This window comes from Dermacentor albipictus, chromosome 2, assembly GCF_038994185.2.
Source record: "Dermacentor albipictus isolate Rhodes 1998 colony chromosome 2, USDA_Dalb.pri_finalv2, whole genome shotgun sequence".
Lineage (NCBI taxonomy): Eukaryota > Metazoa > Arthropoda > Arachnida > Ixodida > Ixodidae > Dermacentor > Dermacentor albipictus.
In genome coordinates this window covers 59,523,805-59,549,019 of record NC_091822.1, presented here as the reverse complement: position 1 = coordinate 59,549,019, position 25,215 = coordinate 59,523,805, and the positions used below count along the sequence as shown (strand labels likewise).

General features: G+C 47.9%; 1 protein-coding gene across 1 annotated transcript in view; it reads left to right on the top strand.

The window, feature by feature from the left end:
• Positions 1 to 4,247: 4,247 nt before the first annotated feature.
• Positions 4,248 to 25,215, top strand: part of LOC139055942 (monocarboxylate transporter 13-like) — a 34,992-nt gene continuing 14,024 nt past the window's right edge. Inside the window, exons 1-3 of the mRNA XM_070533623.1 lie at positions 4,248 to 4,395; positions 18,530 to 18,645; positions 20,833 to 20,979. Coding sequence (XP_070389724.1) covers positions 4,343 to 4,395; positions 18,530 to 18,645; positions 20,833 to 20,979 — 316 coding nt within the window. The 5' untranslated portion in view covers positions 4,248 to 4,342. The remainder of the gene's footprint in view (positions 4,396 to 18,529; positions 18,646 to 20,832; positions 20,980 to 25,215) is intronic.

The window sequence follows — 25,215 nt, the reverse complement described above, 5'->3', positions numbered from 1 at the left end:
CCTCCGAATGGCGAACTGTGGACGACAAGCCGATCTGTTTCAACTGCCGACGCATTGGACATGTCGCTCGGGACTGCCGCAGCCGCTGGACTTCTCCGATGCGGTATTCTCATGATTACCACCCTCGTCCCTCTAGCACGTCCTTTTCCTTCGCTTCTTCTATGCCCGCCCCATCATCGGACCCTGCGACACCTGTGACACGACCCCGCTGCTTCCGCTCGCCTTCTCCCTCCCGCCGTCAATCTCGGTCGCCCCCGTGACGCCGTGCTGCTTCTCCGACCTACTCGACGCACCCACGACCAGAAAACAAGACAGTGCATCTTCTGGAGGTGAAGCTGCGATGACGACATTGACACGAAATCCTCACCTCACCTTACCCACTAACAAGAATCTTTTGGATGTTGTCGTCGACAATGTTCCTGTGTGCGCGTTGATTGACACCGGGGCGCATGTGTCCATTATGGGTACTGCTCTTCGCCGTCGGCTCAAGAATGTTCTGACGCCTGCCCCGAACCGAGTTGTACATGGCGCCGACGGAGGAAATGTCGCTATTTTTGGCTTGTGCTCTGTCCGATTCACCATTGCTCAGAGACACACCGTCGTCCTCTTCACCGTCATCGAGCATTGCCCTCACGAACCCATTCCCGGTCTGGATTTACTTGCCAATCATTCTGCCCTCATTGACTGTTCGGCCGGCTCACTTTGCCTTGACTTGCCTCTTCTTGCGACCCTGTGGACCTGCCTCCAAGCCATTTGAGCTGTATGGATGTTAGTCGTCTACCGCCTCGCTCTGTGACACATGTCTAATTATTTTCCTCACAAGCTGCACCTAACAGCGATTGCGTGGTCGCCACAATTCCGGCCGTTATAATTACACATGGTGTTACCGTGCCACAAACTGTGCTGACAATTACTGGCAACCGCGCCTGCCTTCACCTTGTCAATTTCGTGCTAACCGCGTAAGTTCTGCCTCAGGGATTCTCATTGGCTCTAATTAGTGCTTTGCAGGATGATGTGGTCGAGCCATTCCCAGTGGAAGATCATTACAGGTCAGCCCTTACCGTGACATTATAGCTCGGCACTGTCGTCAACATTGAGAAGATGGTTTCCTCTGACATTCAGCTGAGATTCAGCTGACATTCAGCTGCTCAAGCTGAAGCTATTTGCTGCGTGCTTGAAGGCTATCGCGACATTTTTGACTTTGACAATCGACCCTTAAGTCAAACGTCCGTCATGACCCACCGAATAAATACTGGCGATGCGAACCCTATTCACCGACGTCCATATCGTGTTTCTGCGTCGGAACGAGCTGTTATCCAACAGGAAGTAAAAAAGATGCTTGCAAAGGACATTATCGAGCCTTCCTGTAGTCCCTGGGCATCTCCCGACGTACTTGTCAAAAAGAAGGACGGGACATGGCGCTTTTGTGTAGATTATCGCAACCTCAACAAAATCACAAGAAAGGACGTGTACCCTTTGCCACGTATTGATGACGCTCTAGACTGCCTGTACGGTGCCACCTATTTTTCTTCCAACGACTTACGGTTCGGCTATTGGCAGATATCTGTCGACGACATGGACCGAGAGAATTCTGCATTTGTTACCCCTGAAGGCCTTTACCAGTTCAAGGTGATGCCACGTTCGAACGAATGATGGACTCTTTGCTTCAGGGGTTCAAGCGGTCCACCTGTTTGTGCTATCTGGACGACGTCATCGTTTATTCGCCCTCATTCGACAGGTATCTAGACCGTCTTTCAACGATTCTTGACGTGTTCCGCCGCACCGGTCTTCAGTTGAACACGTCAAACTGTCACTTCGCTCGCCGCCAAATCACTGTCCTTGGGCACCGCATGGATGCCAGAGATATGCGACCTGATCCGGACAAAATTCGCGCCGTTACGAACTTTTCTGTTCCGAAGTCTGCCAAGGACGTTCGTAGTTTCCTCTCTCGGGCTAAATCTCGGGCTAAATCCTTTCCTCTCTCGTAGTTTCCTCTCTCGGGATAAATCGGTCGTGGTCGCTACTGATTATCGCTACTACGCGGTAAGCAATCACCAGAGCCCTCCCGATAAGTTGTGCTAATGACGTTGCTGACATTCTTCTCTACGACATCATTTTAGTGCACGGTGCTCCGCACCAGTTACTCACTGAGTGTGGCCACAGCTTTCTCTTGGCAGTCGTCGAGACCATCCTCCGCTCCTACTCGACAAAGCACAAGTTCAGCACGTCCTACCACCCACAGACCAACGGCCTCACGAAGCGCCTCAACCGGACCGTCACCGACATGCTTTCGAAGTACGTTGCGACCGACCAGCACGGCTGGGATCTTCACTTACCATATGTGACGTTCGCGTATAATTCGTCGCGTCACGACACCGCCAGCCATTCACCATTCTATCTCCTATATGGCCGAGAACCCGCGTTGCCCTTGGACACTTTGCTGCCCTCGGCCACAAGTTCCGCCACTGAATACGCCCGCGACGCGATCGCACACGCGGACCACGCGTGCCAGCTCGCCCACACCCGTCTCGAGGCCTAGCAGGAGCAACAGAGACGCCTATATGATTGCCTATATGAGAACAAACGCGAGTTAATGACATCTTAGTTGAAATCACGAAAAAGAAATGGGCATGGGCAGGACATGCAATGAGGAGGGAAGATAACCGATGGTCATTAAGGGTTACGAACTGGATTCCAAGGGAAGGAAAGCGTAGCAGGGGACGGCAGAAAGTTAGGTGGGCGGATTAGATTAAGAAGTTTGCAGGGACGGCATGGCCACAATTAGTACATGACCGGGGTTGTTGGAGAAATATGGGAGAGGCCTTTGCCCTGCAGTGGGCGTAACCAGGCTGATGATGATGATATGATTGCCACCATCGCGACGTGCACATTTCTCCGGGTTCTCTGGTGCTTCTCTGGTCACCCATTAGACGTGTGGGCCTTTCAGAAAAGCTGCTATCGCTCTACACGGGCCCATACTGTGTGGTGCGACAAGTGACCGATGTCACAAATGAAATCATCCCCGCCGACCTCTCAGCGTCATCTTCAGCTGCAACTGGCATCGTTCACGTGGCGAGACCGAAACCATACCGCACACCTTTCACCGCGGATGTATAGATTAGGCACCGGGACGGTGCTTCTACCGCCGGGGGTGATGATACGGAACAGCCGCTACAGTGTGGCTGCATTGAGGAGAATGAAGACGACGTTGGCCCGCCTGATATAGCGTCGCCATCTTTGCCACCGTTTGTCTACGTGTAAATACATTGTAAATAGATTTGTACATCAGCTACACGTAACAATATATATATATATATATATATATATATATATATACATATATATATATATATATATATATATATATATATATATATATATATATATATATATATATATATATATATATATATATATATATATATATTCGCCGAACTCGCCGATATATCAATTTTCACTCGAGGGGCGATTTAACGATGCTAAATGTTCTCCACGCTATAATTTATCAGGACCTCGTAAGTCACGAAGATCCCCACCAAGTTTCACTATAAGATTTGCAATCTTGAAACCGCCATGCTTTCCGTATTTGAAAGCATGTGCAGTCTTCTATTAGCAAGTTCTAAGCTCACTCTAAGCAGGATGTTTCGTTTGTAGATAATGCGTAACTATATCTCGCCCCATGTGACCACTCATTTTATCACGCCATTTCTTATAGTATTCTTCTTTATTATAATATGATTAGGATCTTGTTTCCAGTTTTCTTTATAGCCCGGTATGTTTATCCGGCGCATGCTTTCGATAAGGTTCCAGATGAAAACCACTCGCGTATTGCCTACATTTTTCTTGTCGCCCCCTTTTTTTCGCTGTTGAATCACCAATGTTGTCCAACGCTCTAAATATTTCATTCGTACTGCATACATAGTTTCTTTAAAGAAAGGTCAACCATTGAACGTCGGAGTGCTCACAGTGATGCCCAATAAGGGACAAAGGCTGAAATGCATAAGATAGGACCGAAAGAAAGGGGGAACTGGAGAAAAGGTTCGTAAAAGCAAATAGAGCGCTGATAAAAAGTCCGCGATAAAATGTGCAGTAAACGGCCCGTACACTGACCCCGAGGCTAGAGCGCCGCTGCGCAAACATCCTAAAGCGAAAAATAGTAGTTTGCCATGATCTGCCATCACCGCGTCTGGCCACCTAGGTTAATGTCTCCGGCACTACCTTGACCCACGCAGACGAGAACGAGTGTACAAGTGAAGTGAGTGGCTGACGCAGATGCAGAGTGGTGGCAGACATTGTGGAAGATAGCGACTTTGCACGTGCAGCTTTGGTCTGCCGGCTCAACATGCAACTAATGGGCGGAGACACCATCCCCGAACGCGGTTCCATTTTTCTCAGGTTAGAAGATAATTTTTTTCCTGTCAACCTCGTTATCAAAATGCGTTGTTCGGCAAGTTGGTTGATTGTATTTGGAAAGACTGGTTGCGCTTTCTAGACGATCACAAGGAAGAAGACAGGACAGGCGCCTGTCCTGTCTGCGCCTGTCCTGTCTTCTTCCTTGTGAATTGCGCCTGTCCTGTCTTCTTCCTTGTGATCGTCTAGAAAGCGCAACCAATCTTTCCAAATACAATGAACCTCGTTATCGATACCACTGTTGGTCACCTTGAGTATATCAGTATTCTGAAAGGCTGCTTTTGAAGCAACAAAAAAAGCAATCCAGCCGCTTATTTGAAGCATGATGCTACAATTGCATTCATAATAGCCCTCCAGAAAATCAGTTATAGTTGTAGCGATCGCTACTTCTTTGTCAAAGAAGGAAGGGCAGCACGTACACTTTATCGCAGCGTTGACCGAACCATGAGGCTTTGCCAACGGAATATCATTTAGATGAGTGGGAACAAATAAATCAGTTAAAGCTCAGGAAAGCACACCTGAGTTATTGATTGAATACGCAAAAAAAGTAGCTTAGCGAAATCTTTTTCGCACTGCGGCTGTCGATGGACAGACTCCTTTTTTTGGGCTCGTCCCTTTCGTTAAACATGTGCCTGAAACAAATGCAGTCAAGTGGAGAGCGTATCAATTTCTCCATGTCCTGTGGCCCGCAATATTGACACGTGTAGTTGTCTTTATCGGGCGACACGTTTGTCGGGTGACAACCTAACAATCGTTATCGCGCAGCGCAGGACGCGCCTGCACGTATTGGAAGTTTCTGGAAGGTTGTCGATAGTTCTATCCGCTGTCTGTGACCGAACCTTGTGTAATATGATTGCATGTGTTCGCAACGCAAATAATGTAGAACTGTGTGGAAGGCATGAGGGTCCCAGTGATTACTCTGGAACATTCGATGACTGATGTATAAAAGCCGACGTGCTTGACCCGCTCGCCGACCGTGCTCGCCGATATCGTTGTGCTATAAGTGTAGCCTGTTTTTGTGGGGACAGGTTCGCCCAATAAAAGTTAGCTTTGTCTTTCACAGTATTGCTATTGTGTTCTTCAACGTCACCACCACGTGACGATATTTAGGCTGACCTTCAGCATCATGTCAGTGGTCTTGACGCCCTGCTGCTGAGTGCGAGGTTATGGGTTTGTACCCCAGCTGTTGCTTTATGGCATCTAAAATGCATCATTCAAATGATATCTAGACACTTCGACACAGTGTGAACGCTTGCTTCAGACCTTTCGTTATAAGAATGGAAAATGTTTTTACAACGCACAAATTTTGTGAATGCTCTAAATAACAGCTGAGTACATGCTAGGCAAGATGAATGTATTTACGAGTTATCTTTAAATAGCCTAAGGATGGACTCTTTTGGCAGCGACGCAGTAAACTTCATAAAGTTTCGCGAAGACACGTGAGTCATGTTAATTGTTTAGTGCGATGACCTTCAATATCTTCCAAAGGGCTGTTACAAGCCATTCAGGTACATTGGATGAGGCGCCAGGTAGGGAATGAAGACGACGACCGAAGAAGTGGTAGTGTGGTTGTTCTGCCATCTCGGCTTCTCTCTGTATTGATATTCTGCACACAAATTTTCTCTTTTGCCTTGCCTACTCTTATCCCCATCACAATTTTGGTGGAGGTGCGGGGTACGAACTCCATTCAGCGGAGCTCCTCAGCGGCCGACACCTGACTCTTTCCACAATGACAGAAGAGAGGCTCCCACTGCAACAGTGGTAACGTCAACATTTGTCGGTGCCCAGCCATGAGACCCAGCAAGGCACGTATTGCGACACTGATGTCGACATTGCAGAGTGGTTGGCAACTACGAGCGCGCAAGTAAGAACAACCGATGGGAAGATACGGTCATGCTGCCAATATGCTATTTTGTCTTCAAGGGAGAGCAACAGTGTGGTTCCAGAATCATGAAGAGAAAACTGGAAGCTGGATACCTGCAAGGCATCAAGCTCCAGTTTGCTCTGTTTGCTCTGTTGTACGTGCTCTGTTCGGCAGGTCATTCGGTCAAAAGATCGCGCCAGAGAAGGACCTAGCATCATGTGCCCAAACATCGACGGAATCCTACCTGTCATACATACACGATGTGCTGGCCCATTGCCGCAAAGCGGATGACTGTATCAGCGAGTATAAAAAGCGGGACACGTTCTAAATGGGATATCAAATTTATTCATCTATTTTATTTATTTTTTTTTACACACCGCAGGCACAATGAGGCCATTACAGGAGGCGGTGAACAATAAACATACAAACATTTATAAACAAGCTTGCTTGAATTGTTTCACTGGTAGTGAACTGATGTTGCCCAATGATGACTTCCAGACTTCAATTGTTGATGGGAAAAGCCTTTGTGTAAATGAATCAGTGCGGGCAAAAAAGGTTGAGACATTTAGAGCGTGGTGACTCCCGGTACATGAGGGTTTGGAAGAAGTAAGATAGTTATCTGGAGAGGAGAGGCGAGGAGAATTCAACGTGCGAGGGAATTTTAGGCATTCAAGTTTGCGACACTGTGCAAGAGGAGTGAGAACAAGTAGTGGGAGAGAACTAGACGGCGAAAATTCCTTGTCATATCCCCTACAAGCAAAACGTACTGCCTTTTTTGCAATGATTCTAGTTTTTTGACGTCCCAGTTTTTGTATGGATTCCATACAGCGCAGCCATATTCGAGGATGAGGCAAAAGCGGGTTTTAAATGTAACAAGTTTAGTTTCTTAAGGAGCAAGACGATGTAAGGAATCGAGTATTTTAAGGGCCTTGTTACAGGTGACATCAATGTGTTTCCACCATGACAAATCGAGTGTTAGTAGAATACCTAAGCATTTCAATTCAAAGACACTATGTAAAGTAATAGTGGTAAAGGCATTGTCAAAGAAGGAAAGGGATGAGCGTCGTGTAAATGACACGGAGACAGACATGGAGATCACGTAGATGATGCGCTCAATCCACTAATCTACAAGTACTGTGACATAGTGGCTTCCATTATTCAGGAGTGTAGGCGTTTCGAAAACGCCAAAAGTCGACGTATTGCCCATCAGTTCACTCGGATTCTCCACACGGCAGCAACATGGTCGTGCGAAGACGTTGGTGCACCACAGCTGCCTTTAACCGTGGAAAACGTGACGATGATCGTACGGCGTGAACTTGAGGCTGCGTCTCCTGTTTTGCCATGCTCCCGAGCCTGTTAGTCTAGCTCTACCATGATACTACTTGTCCAAACCATCGTTCGTCTGAAGTTCTTCAATGTTGGCTTAGACTCTGTGTGCGCTGTCGCTTCCTTTCACCCAAATGACCGTTTCCCAGTTTCGTATTTCCAGTGCCAGATGTTACGTCACCGCAATGCGGCCGAGTTGAGGACTGCTGACCAGCAGCCAATTTGATGTAATTCCGTCGGATTGGTCAGGTCGCCCGATATTGCAGTAGCCTGTAGTCCTGGCCTCATGCGCCCTGTGGTCATAACCATCGCACTGAGACCAATCGTGGCCGCTTCTCGCCTTACCGTCAGTAAACATAGGTGAATGGTGGTGACTGTCTGACCATGTTGTACTGTCGCTCACCATTTCCGCGTGGCCACCAGTTCCATTCGCCGTTGTCTTGTCGCCTATGATTTCCCTCTCTACAATTCCGCCGCCCTCCATCGCCGATTGGACGCCTGCCTGCAGAAAGCTAGACGATGCAGCTCACGGAGGTGAAGCAGCATTTACGACTCGTCCGTAAAATCCTGTTACATTGCCGAGTAGACTCAACCTAATTGATGTTAGCGTGGATGATGCACTTGTCGCTGCTCTAGTTCATACGGGGGCACATATACCAGTGATGCATTCGGAGCTTCATCGTCGACTTAAGGTCATCACGCCACCCACGTTACCATTTATCCGAGCCACCGATGGGGGAACGCTTCTCATCCTAGTTATGTGCTCCGCTAGAATAAGCATCGCCCGCCACTGCACGACTGCATTACTTGCTGTGCCCATGAACTGCTCCGATTAACTAACGCTGTGTATGAGCTTTGCATCTGCCGACTCCGACTTTATTGATCGTAGAACCGGCTTGCTTTAGCTTGACTTACCTCGCTACTATGACGCTCCTCCGACCACACGTCAACCGCGTTTGTGTTCCGTAGAATAAATTTGTCAGGAACCACCATCCGTTGCGTATGTGGACCTAATGTCACTCGCTTCTATTCTCAAAGGTGATTACGTCCTGACTCTCTATAATTGACGTTGTATTGGCCAGAACCGTTCCCCATAACATCCTCACCGTTACTAGCGACGCGTCCCGTCCCATCTTGAACTTCAGCTGGTGCGCGCAACTTAACAAGCTGATGCCTTTCGCACCCTCAGATGATTACTTATCACTCCACCCATGTTTGCCCCTTTTACCCATCCGCGGCCGCTGAAGTTCGCACCCACTCCACCGGATACGGCATCGGCGCTGTCCTCGCCCAGAAGCAACAACGACAACCGCGCGTCATCGCCTTCAGGGCGCATGTTTTCGATTACTGTTCGGGAATGCCTCACTGTAGTTTGGGCGCTCCCAAATTGCGACGATACTCGTTTGGAAGCACGTTTTAAGTCATTACAAACCGCGATGCACTAGGCTGGTTCATCAGAGCCCAAAGCACGTCGCAAGGTAACCACAGCCTACGATCCGTAAAGAAATGGACTTACCAAGCGTCTTAAAAGCAGGTTCACCACGGTGATCTGTATGTACGTTTCCGCAGATGATCGCGATGGGGACAGCTCTTTTCCTTATGTGACACTCGCATACAACTGGTCCTGCAACCACGCCGCATGCTTTTCTACCTTCTACCTGTTGTTTGGCCACCACCCAACGCAGCCCTTTGAGGATGTCCTGTCATCACCTACGTGCACTCCAAGAACACAGAGTACGCCAGCGATGCTGCTTGGTCATAAACAGCTTACCAGATTGGCTCCTACAAGGTTATCGGCGAGCTCAGTGAAGTCACATACGAGGTCGCCCCAGTGAGCGGTAGCTCGTCATTGTCCCTACAACCTAGGGACATTGTTCCCGTTGCACTGAAGCCTTACTCCCCTTACAACAACTCTTCTCTTCCATAAGCACTGAGACGGCGCTCTCACCGGTGGAGACCATATGTTAAAATATATTCCGGTATATTTGAGAAGGCGTCAGCAAGGGGATGAAGACGGCGATGAACGAAGCGCTCGTGTGGTGGTGTTTACCACCATCTCGGCTTCTCTCTGTATAAATATTCCGCAAACACATTTCCTCTTTTGTTGTGCCTGCCCTTATCTTCAGCAACGTTTGGTCCAGGTATTCCGAAGCAAAATGTCCTGCAGGGGTCACACAAAACGACGTTTTTTCTTAAAGCCTGTGAGATACCAGCCGCTCAAATCGCCATCGGGTTTTCTTGCAGTCATCCGAAGGCCCGGTAAGTGGTATTCGGATTATTGAGTCACTGACCTTTCTTGAGTAATTTCAGTTAATAATGGGCTAGAGATGTCCATACCGAGGTCAACCAGGTTGGCCTTGGAGTCATACTCGTGCTGCGAGACTAGAACGAACTGGTACACATTGTCGCTTAAGCTTCCGGAAATCATCAGACATTAAGCGTCATTATTATTCCAGCGAGTTTGGTTGTCTAGCGGTAGTCTAGAGAGCCGGCGACGTGTTGATAAGATGTTATTTATACGGATGCACGTTCACAACTGTGACTTTTAATTCAGCGATTGCCCGGATCTTCTCGAAACAGCGCCTAAAACGCAAACACGCGCTCTGAACCATTCACATTGAAGAGTACGTCTACGACGTGCGATACCGCGCCGGTGCTCTGAACCCCGTTGCCGAAGCTATTTACCAATGCCCGGGCGTCGACGCCTCCCACAGAAAGGAATATCGCTGGATAATATTTTCCCAGCAAGACATCTCCAAGGCCTAACGCGATGACAGAGTCCTGAATGAAATCATCACATCGCTGAAGTTTGCCCCAAGTTTGTGGTGCTTGAGGGCACTGTATACCGTCGGTAGTGGCAAAAAAAAACAAAAAAAACTGTGAGACGCACAGCACATCCTGATCTCTTCTGCATCTTTGCCCCGCAAATATTACGCGCTATCCATTACACATGGGATGTAGGATACGCCGGCCAAAGAGCCGCGCTGAGGAAGGCTGATACGTGGCGCTCATATGTGGTGTGGTGCGAGGTGTGCCAGCAGCGCAAATGATTTACAAGGTGCAAGCACGATCTCCTCACGCTAATTACAGAGCTAGAGGACATTTTCGATAACACTGGTATCCACCCCAATTGGCCACAGCAGTGGGCGACCGGTATATCCTAGTTGAATTAGGCTACTTGTCGATATTTCTGGAAGTCGTCCTCGTGCCTTGTCTCACCGTCAGCTTCGCCATCAGTTTCTTGCTGCACCGACTCAAATGGAGGTGGGCCGTACCAGGGAAGCTGATTTCGGTTAAGGCTACCCGCTTTCCGAAGACGCGAGCTCCCGACCTATCTCTCTGCGGCAGGAATAGAGCACAACTTTGCATCGGACTACCATCCGCAAGCCAACGGTCGAACTGAAAGGTCAAGTTAGACCATCCAAGCTTAGTTGCCTCCGCAATGTAAAAACAGCAAATTGGGTGAAGCTGAATGGGACCAGCACCTATAAGCAATCATGTATGCCATCAACACCCAATTTAGGACTTTTGCGGGGGTGACCTCACACAGAATTGTGAACGCATAGCTGTCGAAACCGAAAAGATTACTCAACGTAGACCCGCCCATAAATGCTGGGAACTTTGTGACAAGAGAGACGTTGTTGAGCAATACGCGAGTCGAGTTAACAATAAATCTGTCTGCGCAAAACAGGTTATGAAGTTCTAATACGACCGGTGTCATCGTGTAGCAGCAGCGTGCGAAGTCAGAGACGAGGTGTCGGCAAAGCGCGCTACGCAGACGCGCAGTGGGGATGTATGCGTGAAATACGAGGGACCTTTCGTGATCACCAAATCGCTGGGTCCAAATACTTGGCTTGCGAGTTATACAACCTATGAAAGTTGCTCAGAGAGTAAAAAAAAAGTAACATATCTGCCGTCCTTGGGTCCCACCGGAAAATAAGGGTTCCTCGTCAGAACAGACATCGCTGTGCATGCTTCGCTTCATATGAGCCAGCGCAGTGTGGCCGATGGGTATGACTGTTGGGTAGCTGAAGGGGAGAACCTGAAGAGAAAGAAGTCAGACGTGCACAGGTGCTCTGGTAGATGGCCAATTGTCTGTTTTCTTTCACTATTTTGAAGTTTCTAAATGATTTTTTCAAACAATCGCGCCAAGAATCCTGGCATGCGTTCAAGGTGCTCTAATGGTGCAGCTAAACAGGATGATAGTTTGCTAGATACAGTAAACATATGTAATAATGGCAATATTAAGGCGACTGTGGTGTTCCGACTTTCCGTTCCGAGCTGTTTGCTGTATGTTAGTCTTGCGGGCTCCATATGGGAGTCACGCATAGAATGTGTAAATGTATCTCGTCTTTTAAATGTAAATACCGCAAATAAATACTACTCTCCTAAGTCCCGACGAAGAATCAGGTTCATCCCTACAGCTACGACTGCCAAATCTTACAACTGAACGGCAGCGGTGAGATCGGCCTACGGCTCGTAAATCGGCCTACGACTCGGAGACAGCAACCGCAGCTGACGGACTGTGGCACATGGTGACCGACCGGTATCCTGATCAAGTTGGAGGCGACTTGAGATTGACCACCTCTTGCAACTGACTGGATACGGCGGGGAAGGACTGGTGACATGGTGCTGCTTCAGTGGGTAAGCTTTTGGTTTTGGCTGTAAGATTTACCAGGCTTCAATTTCTCTGTGTTTTTGGATTTGATTCGCTGGGGATCTTTTACTTGTATTTTGATTTGCGTGGGCATCGCAACAAGTATTGTGTGACAGCAGAGCCAAAGGTTATAGAAGCGACCATGGTCCTAATGTGTTTGACGAGAGCTGACCTGTTGTGGTTGTGTGAAGAGATCGACGCAAACGTACAGGAGGACTTGACGGAAACAGAAATTCGTAAGACAATTCTTGAAAGTGAGAATGATTTGAAATTCATAGAACAAATGGGCGAACGAATTCTATGTAAGAAACGGGAACCGGAAGCAATTAGGCAAGAACAGGATGAATTTAGGCAAAAAAAAGGAAGAAGCTAGGCAGAAACTGAAAGGGGTTTCGCAGGAAGAAGGCCTAACAGAAGTAACGAGGCAGTACGTTGCTGCATTGAACAATGAGATTCGATGTTTTGAGCAGTTAATCGAGCTAAGTCAAGAGCGGCTTGAAAAATCTGTAGGCTGGATGCAGCGAAAGTGGCAGGAAATAGACAACAGATTTCAGTCGAAAGCCGACGGAAGTAGTAGTACCTGTGAGAGTAGCAGAACGTTCACAGGTGAACTCGAAGTGCTAGCAGCTAACAATGCCTTAGTGGCAACAGAGGCCGTTAAAGGCCACAGTGAGAGCGACGAGGTGCTGTGCCAACAGAGGACTGTAGAGACAGCTAGGCCAGCTGCGAACAAATTGGCACAGTTACCGCGCGTGTTGTCGCATCTCACGGTAGCAAGGTCGTTAGCGAGGTACAGAATACTACGGACTTGACAGACGCGACCACCCATGTCGAGTCTGATATGCGTGCCGAAGTGATGTGCGAGCTGGACGATGCAGTTTAGAGTAGTTCTCAGGATGGCGAGCTCCGTAGCTCACGAGAGAAAAACTGCATTGTTCAGGGATCGGTGCGGCTCTCCGCCAGTCTAGGTAGCCAAGAGAGCAATGATTTAGATAAGGATCAATCAGACTGTGCGGGTAAGAGACCGATCCGGGCCGATGAGAGGTGTAACGGCCAGCACGAGGCGCCCGAAGGCTACATGAAAGATAATTCAAAGAGAAAGCGCCGCAGAAAGAAGCGCCCTAAAGATAGGAATGCGGTGACTAATGTAGCGCCGCCAAAGACGGCGAGAGACCCAAAAGGGCAGGGCGCGAGGAAAAGAAAGGTGTGGTCGTCACTGACGATGTTGACGCATCAAACACGTTCCAGCCACTGGTCAAAGCGGGACCGCGAAGCATGTTCTGCATGGACGCGGACAAAGGGCACGGGGCAGTTAAATTCCTCGTCGTTCCGTCGTTCTCTTCGAAGCTCAGCGTGTAGTACAAAGAAGGGCAAGGTGGCCAGTCGAGGCCAGGTGGGGAGTAGCGACCCGGTCAATCGAGTTCGTGAGGAAAGAGGGGCGCCAGGACGCAAATTGGCAGGAGACTGTAACGTCTTGGGGGAGCTGATAGTGAGTCAACCCTTTTGTTGTTCCTCGGTAGCCAGAATAGCTTTCTAACCGCGACCACCTCGAGTACGGCTCAAATAGTATGAGTCAGTTTTAACGTTTGAAAAAGAAAGGCCAAGAGAGCTTCCGTAGAAGGAAAACGTGTTGTTTTGTTTTATTTTGAACATTTGAAGATTTTCGCAAATTGAGACTGATTTCTTTCAATATGTAAGGTATGAGCTCTGTTTATGTTTTGTTTGAGAAGCTCGAGATTTGAAAGACGCGTTTTTTTTGTAAACATGTAGTATCGCGAATTATTCATTAATAAGTAGATAAGCTTTTTTTGTGTGTGTGCGAGTAACCTGAGTGTCAAAGTTATCGGGGAGAGGCCTATGGTAACGCGCGCGTGTTTTAGTTAACCTTCCTTTTTTGTTTTTTTTTCTAAGGTTAAGCGCGTAGATTTTCAGTAAGTGCTTGATTTGCACTGAGAAGAGCTCTTAGGTCCATTAGCGCGTGTCCTGTGGGGACGGAAGGAAGCAGAAGATTTATGACTGGGTTGCTCGTGTGTGTCGAGGGCAGCCGTATTCTGACTTCGGTAGTTAGCGTGCAGGGAACGAGTTATTAGAAGACACGTTTGTTTGAAGGTTCCTTGGTGTTGCGTAAGTTACGCAAGTTTCGTTGTTCCTTTAAGGAACGCGTCCTGTGTGGACTAAAGAAACAAATGTGAGTAAGCGTGATAAAAACTTTGTGTATGATGCAAGCACGTGTTCGGAATAGGGACCACAAAGCTTGCACGATCGTATTTACGTACCTATGGAGTTGGCCAGAGTGTTCCGTGGCAACAGTACGTGAGATAAGTACGCCACTGTGATAGGGTGAGAACAGGCTGTTCGTGAAGTTAGGCTGCTTAAGATATGTTTGGGTATTGGTATTTGAGAGCCTTTGGTTCAGTTCTGCGTAAACCTTTGCTCTTGTGCAGCGCGACGGTCGGGTTTGGTCGAACTCAAGAGGAACGTGAACGCTCGCTTTGGGGGCACAAAATTTTTATGGACAAAATTTGGGGTTTCCCAGTTGAGTGACTTGCATTGAAAATTTAATAGGAGGCCTGGTGTGTTAACAGCTAATTCCGGGCGTTTGAACGCTGAGCGGTATTGTGTTGCCGGGTCGACTCTTCTGTGCCAGTTGTTGTGAGATGGTTGAAGGCATACCAAGTACGCAGGGGTTGCAGAGAGCAAAGCCATCGTCTTCCTCGCCAGCCATTCTCTTCCTGCCCAGCGGTTGCCAGCACTGGCCAGGCGAGATTTTCCGGGCCATGGAGGAGCTGTTAGGAATCGCCATACGGGGTGACAACGTGCCAGCTTTCAGCCCGCTGCACATGTTCCAGTCCAACCAGACGGGGTGCATTTCCGAGAACTGCGAATTAACCGGCAGCCACGTGGCGCGCGGTCAGCTCAGGAATGTGCTACCCGCCAGCGCCACCCGGGACGGAGCAGAGTTCTACGAAGCCCCTCTGAAGTCAGCTCCGGACCATTACACCTGTGCGTGTGTGCAACACGAATATGTGAGCCCGCCTCCTCCAAAAGGGCGTGTCATCTACGGTGACGTCGAACGATGACTGGACGAACGTTTCCGTCCACTGGGAATCAAGTGGGGACCAAGTGCTTGTAAGCAGTGGTTGCCGGCTGCTAGGGGGTGCTCGTCGTTGGGAGCTGAGTGCTCGTTGTCATGCTAGAAATGTACTCATGAGCTGTGTGCTTGTAAGCTGTTTGCTGCATGCATCGTTTTGCGTGCCCCATATGGCAGTCACGCTAGACTGCCGTTGTATCTTGCTTAAAATGTAAATAATGTAAATAATTCCTGCTCGCCTAGCGCTGTCGCCCCAAAGTCCTCCCTACAACTACGACCGCTCCAATCTTACAATGCCCAGGTACTCGTACAAGACATTTAAAGTAGGTTTGAGGAAGAAAAAGAAGTTTAAGCTGATTAGAGAAAAATGCTAGAAAAAATATTTTGTGCATCTGATTAAATCAAGCTGGCTAGGTGACTATATCACAGCCGCGTTTCAAAGGGACGCCAATAAATCATCATAATCATCATTAGCATCATATTGCGGCCCTTGCCTTGTAATGTGAGATTAGAAAACTTGAGGAACAAAAAAAGTTATGGAGATGTGTGAACAACTAATGTAGTGAAAAACATGTATAGCTGAATAATTCAAGCAGGTTAGTTTACTGTTTGTGACCGTCTCGTTTCAAAGGGAATGCTATTAAAACGTCATCATCATTACCATTAGCATCGTACCAGGCCATTTTAAACGCGATGTGACATTCGCACCGCGTAGTGTCAATTCGTACAAGTTTTGGATTGCAGTTCGCTTATATTCCACCAGCTGTCCCGACATGTAGCAGTTATATAAATCATTTGCATGCTGCATGCATGTAACTGGACCTCATTAACTCAAGCAGGCTAGCTGAATACTTGTAACTACCGCGATTCGAAGGGGATGCCAAAAAGAAGCACTAGGGTCATCATCAACAACGGCAACGTTGCATGTGCATGTACATGACGTAGTCTGGATACCTATGTTTACTTGTTGGTACACTTAATGGAGCCTTCTCGCAAGATACAAGCCACTGCTGAAGAAGCGAATCAGAAGGCTACACGCGCGGCTACAACCACTAGGCAACATCGGACTCAGCAGACAGCTGTGCAAAGAGCAGCACAAGGCGCAGCTCACCGTCGACGACGGAAGGACAGTTCAGGTCACTCTCGTGAAAACGACATGAAGAGACTTTGCCGCGAAGACCCTACAGTGCGTGGTTCCGAAAGTGCAGCTCCTAAGGAGGCGCTCTTCCAGCTGACGCTATAACGCTGTTGCGTGTGCGGTGCAGGCTGGTGACTTTTCTAACTTCGCGCAGCTGCTTTTACAGACTAGTTAAAATTAAATTATGCGGTTTTACATGCCGAAACCCCGATCTCATAATGAGGCATGCCGTAACGGGGGACTACGGAAATTTGGACTACCGGGAGTATTTTAACATGCACCTAAATCCAAGTACGCGGGTGTTTTCGCACTTCGCCCCCATCGAAATGCTGCCGCCGCGGCTGGGATTCAATCCCGCGACCTCGTGCTTAGCAGCTCAACACCATCGCCACGAAGCAACAACGGCGACCCACATAATAGTTCTGGACTTCTTCGAACACAACAGATTACAGCTGCACATAGTATAAGATACCTGAGTGACGTGTGTCATGCAACAGTACAAGCTTTCGAATTACAGTAAGAGCCCAACTCAATTTGCTTTAAGTCTTTCAGTCTATAATATTGTTGCGAAAGTCCGTCACTTCGTTTTCCCTCATTGCCCTCTACTCGAACAGAAGGGGCTGTCCGACAGAGGTATAGGTTACAACACATGGTGGCTGTGGCTATTCTCCTATTTTGGGATGTAGATGAGACTGATCTCGCGTGTTACGAATCACTGGGTATGTGTCAGTGGCTCGATCGGCGGGACAGAGTGTTGCATCAGGCATGTGAGAAACAGGCATGACATGACGCGAAGGGCCTCTTCATCCACCACTGATTTTGTCTGTCGCAATTTCACAACTTCGTTTTTTTTGCAACTCTTGGAACCTCCTAGATAACAAGTATTTTGCACTCTAAGCAAACTATTCGTATTTCAATGTACTTCAAATATGCAGTTGAAAGGCAGCATGTGTTCGTACTTCCACCATCAAGCCGTCTTTTAGAGCCCGCGTTGGAGCATTACACTCAGAAGGGCGCGTTACAACTGGCTACAGCAAAATAAGAGAGAATAGCTTTCATATCGAGGGGCAGAATGCGGCGGAATGCCTGGCGCACCGCTATAGCCGGCTTCAAGTTTTCACCCGTGATCGTACGGTTGTTTACATGGTGACGCAAATGGACGACGGCGACAATGATGATGGTTTATTAACTTTCCCTTTGAGACGGGGCGTTGACAAATATTCACCTAGCCTGCTCGAGCGAAAGATGTATGCTGTCAGGATCACAAGGATTCAGTGAAAAATAGTACGCGCCCTCTTCCGTGCAGCAGCAGAAAATCTCGTGTGACGACAAGGCAACAACGGCGGGCCGCAGCTCGCCGGCATTGCTATAGGTCATATTTATTCACTCCTCGGCCAGCTCAGCTGGGCTGAGTCATTTGCGTTGCAGGAGATTACAATAAAGCGGCCTAGAATGCTCGTTTCACCGACGGTCAGTCACTTATAGTGTCTCAATGTAAAAAAAAGAATCACGTTGGCGCCAGTCTACGGGGACTCATTCTATTTCTTGAAAATTTGTGGAACCCCTAAATAAACAGTTTTTGTTTCACGATAGCTGTCTCCCATGTACGAATAGATTGTCAATGATGCTTCGCTGCGCCTGGCCAAGAATGTTAGAGAGGGCACACTTGCAGCATTTATGAAAACAGGTATAGACTAACCTGACTTGTTGAAGCGCCTGGCCTATCTTTGCTTTAGTCAACACGCTAGCACACCCGCCGCTTTTACTGTTTTGTGCGAATGGTTGATAAGGCATTTCTATGTACATGCTGTCGCTCGGGTTAAGAGGAACCGCTCGCGTAGTGCCTATTCCGGGCACGTGGCGTGATCCCTGGCGCAGTAAAACTCACCGCGAAAACATTGTTTCTCGGCGAAAACGAAGTTTTGTGCAGTAGAATTACAGGTGCACCGGCGCGGCGATTATCTTGTCCTTTAAAAAGTAACATAAACTGGCGCCATAAAAAAATAACTTGATTTTTCTCCTCTACCTCGTTTTGACCCTGAGCACCCACTACAAAGAAGAGGGCACCATGCCTCGATGCTGCTCATGGGATCGCTGGAACTACTGCTCTCGGCTGCCACAGCATGGTCCCGACAGCGTTCACAGCTGGTTAGTGGCCGGTGAGTAACTGATTTTCTATTATAGCATCGGCAGGCATCCGCAGATACAATTAAGCCGCCAGGGCGTGTTGTATTCAGTAATGGTGCTCACAGGATGTAAGGTAGGCGTGAATGAGACTTTTTGCCTAGCATCCAGCGTTTTCTTCCTTGTAAGCATACCGAAACAATAAATAATGTGAATGTAAGCTCCTGCATAGTCAAATGGCTGCATTTGTGACCAGCAGTGAATAGAAGTGGATGCAGAGCGAAGTGGATGCAGAGCGAAGTGCTAAATGCAGAAGTAGGTGAGAAAGAAACAGTGAGCAGGGTTGTGTGGAGAAACATATGCGCCAAGCTAAAATCCACTGCCCAGAATAGGCTCGCTTTCACTTACGTCATTTAATAAGACATAGAGACGATAAAGTTATTAAGGAAGTTGCAGTTTCAACTTTATTCGCATCAAGTAGGATTTACATGATGCGCAGGCACGGCAGAAAAAGCTGGCATAAATGTCAGCTTGACGTAGCCCCGCGCCCCCCTTCATCGGCTTAGAGGCAGCGTACAAAAAGCGAAGAAAAAAAAAACAAGTATATGTATGATACACGTAATGCATAATAAATAAAGACATAATACATAGTACATAATAAACAAGGAAGCACTTGCCGGAAACAAATAACATAATTAGCATAACATTTAGGCAATTGCGATGACTACACATAACGCAGAGCATGCATGTACATAGGGATTCCATATACGACATGCAAAAGACGTAGAATAAATATCCAAATAATAAAAATCAATATTACACAGAAAACAACATAAACACAAAAAAATTTAAAAAAAATTTGAACTCCATACAAAATGAGGGGGGACGCAATATTTATCTACGTGAGAAAAGGCAGACTATTATGGTGTTTTAGTAAATATTATGCGTTTCTCAAAAAGAGAGCGTGGCAATCTTTGTTGATCTAGTGTTCAATCTTTAATAGCCAAAGAAATAGATTTTGTAGCCTCCTAGTGGGCACGTCTTGTTCTCTATGTTGCTAACACCTACTGTTCGACGTTGCGTCTATTGTACATTGCGATATTTGGTAGCTTCGCGAGCTGTCGTACAAAAACATTTAGGCTTTACCTCTTGTTAAAGACCTTGCAAAGGTGAGAGTGGCACAATTTGGAAACAGGCATTTCATTGTATTCAGTTTAAAAGTTCCGAGTTTGTGAGGCTGATGGCACATTCTCCATAGCACGCAAAAACTTCCTTTGAATTTAATGTATTTGAAACGCTCACAAACCAGGCGAAGGGTAAAGGTGTAGAGATATCTTTAGTAAGCAAGTTAAACGGTAGATCAGGATAAAAGGTATGAGGGTGCACTGACAATTCCCGCGTGTCTTGCCATCGTCGAAAGCCTTTGCCTCAGCTGGTGACAACACAGAGATGAGTTTTATACATTTGCTTATGCACACCGGGCTTTCATAAGACGATCTGTGCCATAACACATTCACTCCTACTGCACTGTCCAAGCGTCTATGTCATATCAGATAATTACCACGGCATTGACTTTTGGCAGCGGGCACCGGTTCTGTGTAGCCTAGGCCGAAAATATGACAGCGGTTTGAAGAAGGCCGACTAACCGGTGAAAAATGGCTGCCGCACTGTCAGGTACACATTCGTCTGGTCGGGGATGTAGTCTTGTAGCATGTTGGAGACTATCTCGAGCAGCTTGTCGAGGCACTTAGTCAACTTCTCGATGAGGACGTTCTAGCGGCCGAAGTAGTTGCACTTTCACGGTAGGCCCACTGCTTTGATCTAGCAGTTGCGCTTGTGGCCAGCCCTCCCCGTTCTGTGTCCACATTGGCTGCGGGAGCTCGTGCGCCGAAATCACGTGGCCACCGGTTATTCAAACGGGCACAGGCATCCAGGGGCACTGCACACTGAAATTTCTTTAGGGGAGAATTGTCCTGGAAAAGCCTGGTGCGCCATGCAAAACCCCTGGAACCCTATGGGCACAACAAAACCCCGAAATACTTCACCCTATGGGTGTCGGCTGCCATCGCCGGTGGGCTTTATGAGTGGCTTTGTATGACACATATTTCACATACCTCACTATTTGTGAACTATAGCAAGGAGAGAGCATAACGTTTGTAACATTAGATGTCTTTCAAATGAAATGTTTGAAAGTGTCTGAAATGGTTTATATTGTGTTCCAGTTGCCTGCGCTTTTGCCTCCTTCTTTGCCATGGCCGGGCGGCGTTCGACGGGATTCCTATTCGTCGCCACACTAGAGACATTCCAGGTGAACCGGGTCGAAGGCTCGTGGCCGATAATGTTGCTGGGCGCAGTAGTTTTACTGGCAGGTGAGAACAAGCGCCTTTATTTACTACTGTCTCATTCCGCACCTGCATGTTTGAGAAGGTGCTGAGTTTTTGTAAGCACCCGTATATTTTTCAACATCGCGAAGTAGCGTATGTGATTGCGTTCAAATAAAGTGCCATACCTCGATGTTGTATTTAGTCGAACAGTTTGTTGTTAGATCCGTGGAAAGCAGGGAATACGGAGCAGCAATTTCAAAATAATATAATGACACCGTGAGGTGCGGTAGTCAGCTGCAAAACATTTAACAGATATATTTGTTCGACGTTTTTGCTTCCCGTTTACAACATTGTCAGGTTATCACCTGTAAGCGGTATGCAATCACGTCGATTCTAGGGCTCGTGTGCTTCGAAATTTATTTAGAGGTTAAGCATTACAAGCGTGCAGAGATATTGAAGCGAGCTTTCTTTTTGTGACGTTAGAAATGGTTCGCATCATTAGAACCGTGAATATGAGAAAAAATAGCAGTCATTGGGAAAGGTAGGCCGTTCGTGGTTTATTAGGTACAGAAAAAATGGGAAGGCGGAAGGGAAGGCACGAGTAGAATAAAACATCCAAAGTTGCAAACTGTGAAAATATAAACGCGCGGAAAAAGGACACCAAGGGGGGGGGGATATGGTCATCTAATCAAAACACACATGCACACATGCTCACGTACACACACATGAAAAGGAAAACTTCTGGTTGCTACCCTTGATAATGACAACCATCAGGATAAATCAGTTAGCTGCAGATGTCATTGAAGCATAGGCCCCTCAATTCGCAATAGAAACATGAATTCAAATGACCTGCATAAGGTTATGTAGGGAAGCAAGCATGAAGACTCAGCAGCTTTCTCAAGAAACTGAAGCCCTGTGTGTGACTATTCAGGCCCGTAAAGCCTACACGATTAAGTCCTTTGTTTGAACGATGGCGGCGCGTCGTTGCTACGTTGTCGGACTAGATTTTTAAGCGTCGTCGTCGGAAGATGTTCGGCACTTCGAAGTATAGCAACCGTGCTTTCATCGTTTGCTGCTTTTAGGTCTCCAGACATGGTTGACGCACTAGCCCTGCTGACGGATCGGCCCCAGGCTTGCCTAGTGTGTGGTCTGCTCTGTGGCGACACGTAGCGCCCTGTTGACGGAGAACGTGATGGACGTCGGGGCCCACACTGCGTTGCGGCAATATAGCCAGCGATGTCACGTAGCCGCTCCCGAAGCGGTGGACGTCGCGTGTTGACAGCGAATCCTCGTTTTCCCATTTGGAGGTAAGGGCATCGGCGGTAGACGTGGCCCGCTTCTCTGCAGTGATAGCAGAGCGGGCGGAGCTAGGGGGTGAACCAAAGGCCAGTCTTCCTTGGAGTGATGCTTGGGGCGACTTGCTGGCGTGCCGGTTGTGGTGGCGGTGGACGATGGAACTGCGGCGTTACCAGACCCTGGCGCGGGCGCGCAGGGGTGTCAGGGTTGGCGTCTGGCACCACGTGGCGAGGAATTTCATCCGACCATCTTCGTCGAAATGAGACGTGACTGCTCCTGCGATGGTTGGCGTCCCGCACCTCGTGCACAAAGAACTTTCTCTGACCCGACCTTCTTCCACCAGGCCTTTCCTCGAATTGGACCTAGAGGAGCAATTCCACGAACCCGCAACGCGCAGAAGAGACGGACAGGCGTCGACAATTCCAGGAGGCGTGACGACTTCTTCCTTTCAGCAGGCTCGGTGTAACCGGAGGAGGAGGGGCCCTCTTTCTGGGCCGGTCGTCACGTCGACGGAAGTAAAATCCCGCTCATGATTGTAGAGAGCCTATTTGAGGGGCTCCGATATGTACTTCTGATCCCTTCATGCTCTTCTCATTTTCTTTCATCTACCTTCGAATAAACCGTGCAAGCTTCGCACTAGAAAATCGTCTCGCCTTTGCTTGGTCGCCATGGTCTACCGGATGCCTGCAGCCCGCCGACAACGCCACGCTACCCAATAAGTAACGTCGGTCGAGCTTCGATAGGCAGGCGTCGCTACTTCTCGGCAGCAGTACGATACGCTACCCTGGAGTACGCAACAGGGAAAAGTGACGGCGGGCTACCGCTGCGTACGTCCTCACTTCCGGTTGAGGCTCCGGTAATTGAGGTACTGTAAGTGACTGTTGGATCTGCTCGCGCACGAAGTTGGCAATCGAAGCCACTTGCAGCTGTGATGAAGAAAACAACTTCTGAAGCTCCTACCACACGACCGCTCTGATGGGCTCGCGCAGGTCGTCGGTGCCCAGTGATTGAATTAAGGCGTAGTTTGTTGAGATTGTGCAGCGGTTGAATTGGCAGTTCTAAATTTTCCAGTGTTTTCTGGGTGCTAGTAGCCTTGTGAAGAAACTCTTCCATGGTCTTAGATGGATTTCGTATCACTCCAACGAAAAGTTCTTGCTTCACACCACGCATGAGTAGGCGAAGTGTCTTCTACTCGGACATATTCGGGTCGGCGTGGCGGAACAGTCGGGCTATTTTTTCCGTGTAAATCGCAAAGTTTCCGTTCGGGAGCTGTACTCGGGATTCTAGCAGAACATCTGGCGTTTTCGTGCGCAGGACCCTCTTGAGGGTCTGCACGAAGCCGTCGCGAAGAAGGTCCCTTATCGTCAGGGCCGACCCCCGGTTCTCAAACCACGTTCTGGCGGTATCTTCTAAGGCGAAGTATACATGCCGCAGCTTGTCGTCGGAGTTCCAGTTATTGAATGTCGCGATACTTTCATAGGTATGAATATTCAGCCAATCATCCACGGACGGTCAGTGGCTCTCGAGGTTTTTGAAGCAGGACAGGCGACGCATGAGCAGTCATCGTGACTACTGTGTTGGTGTGGGTCTGCTAGGGAAGAAGGCTATAGAGCCCTCTCGAAGCGCCTAGGCTCTTTAGCCATTACAGATAGCTTTCAAGATAGGGCCCCGTTGGCCGTGCCATACGCAGAAGCTGCCGGAGCAAAACGCCCCATCCCTTACTTCCCCCGGTGCCTTGGATGCGACTGAAGACGGGGGTGCCTCCTCCCTGCTTTACCCCTTGCACGTGCGAGATTGAAGCGCCATATTTGGCTCACGCTTGAACGCTTTCACTTGCACATACAGAATACGGCGCGCGGGTACGATGTTATTAAAGTCCTTGGACTTTATATAGAACATCACGGTGACGGCGACGACAGAATTACGCCTGGAGTGTCTATATAGATATTCTCGCAATATTAACAAGTCGAAAGCGTTCCCTGGTTACGGTTCTATAGTGGTGCCTATCTTTTTCTTAAAGGTGTATGGAGAGATGAAGACAACTATCATGCCGCCACTAGATTATTCATTAACACACTGCAATAGTTGGTGTTTAAATAAATTTGAATCATTTTTCTGTAAGAAGATGAATTCTGCAGCGCCAGAGATAGGGTTACTGTAGTCAGCTCCAAGGAAAAGCTCCCTTTAGCACACATGCATTCATATTGGTAACAGCGAGGGCACCGCCATGCTCCCATTCTGAGGAGGCGTGCAGGCGCTGACAAGATATCAACGCAATCGCGACGCTGCCTCATTATGGTAGCGCCAGCTAGTTTGGGCGCCTGCGAACGCACGCTTCGCGTACAGTCAGTCCTACATCACAATATTATAAATAGCCATCGCATAATTCTTAGAAATCTACGGTATAGACCTTAGACGTTGTTGATATGTACGTATGTAAACGCTGCATTTTGCACCCTCTTTAGTTATTGTAGGTGTTGCGAAAATGAGTGGTAGAAACATGGCGACGTCTTCGCGGTTGCCACTTCTGCGCCTACTGACTGCTGATTTCAAACACTACCGCCAAATGCGCCATGCTTGATGAAGACTGAATCAAGCATGCCTGCAATACGGGTAAATAAACTCAACGTTTTTGCGCATTTGTAACCTTTGTTGAGGAATGTGTTGTCAGCACGAATTAGGTTACATTTATTGGCTCAATTGTATTTTTATTGGCATGAATAAGAAAAATCGCTGGCAACGTAGACAGCGACAAACAGTTGTCGACAAGTACAATTATATCACATACGTAATGCCTTGATGTAAGGCAAAATAAGAAGGTGTGGGCACAACTATCTTGTCACACCATAACCATAATCTACGATTACGTCTACGATCCCTTGCAGGAAATTGAAGCCACAGAAAATGAGCTTAAAAAACAAATATACATATATATATATATATATATATATATATATATATATATATATATATAAACGAGAAGAA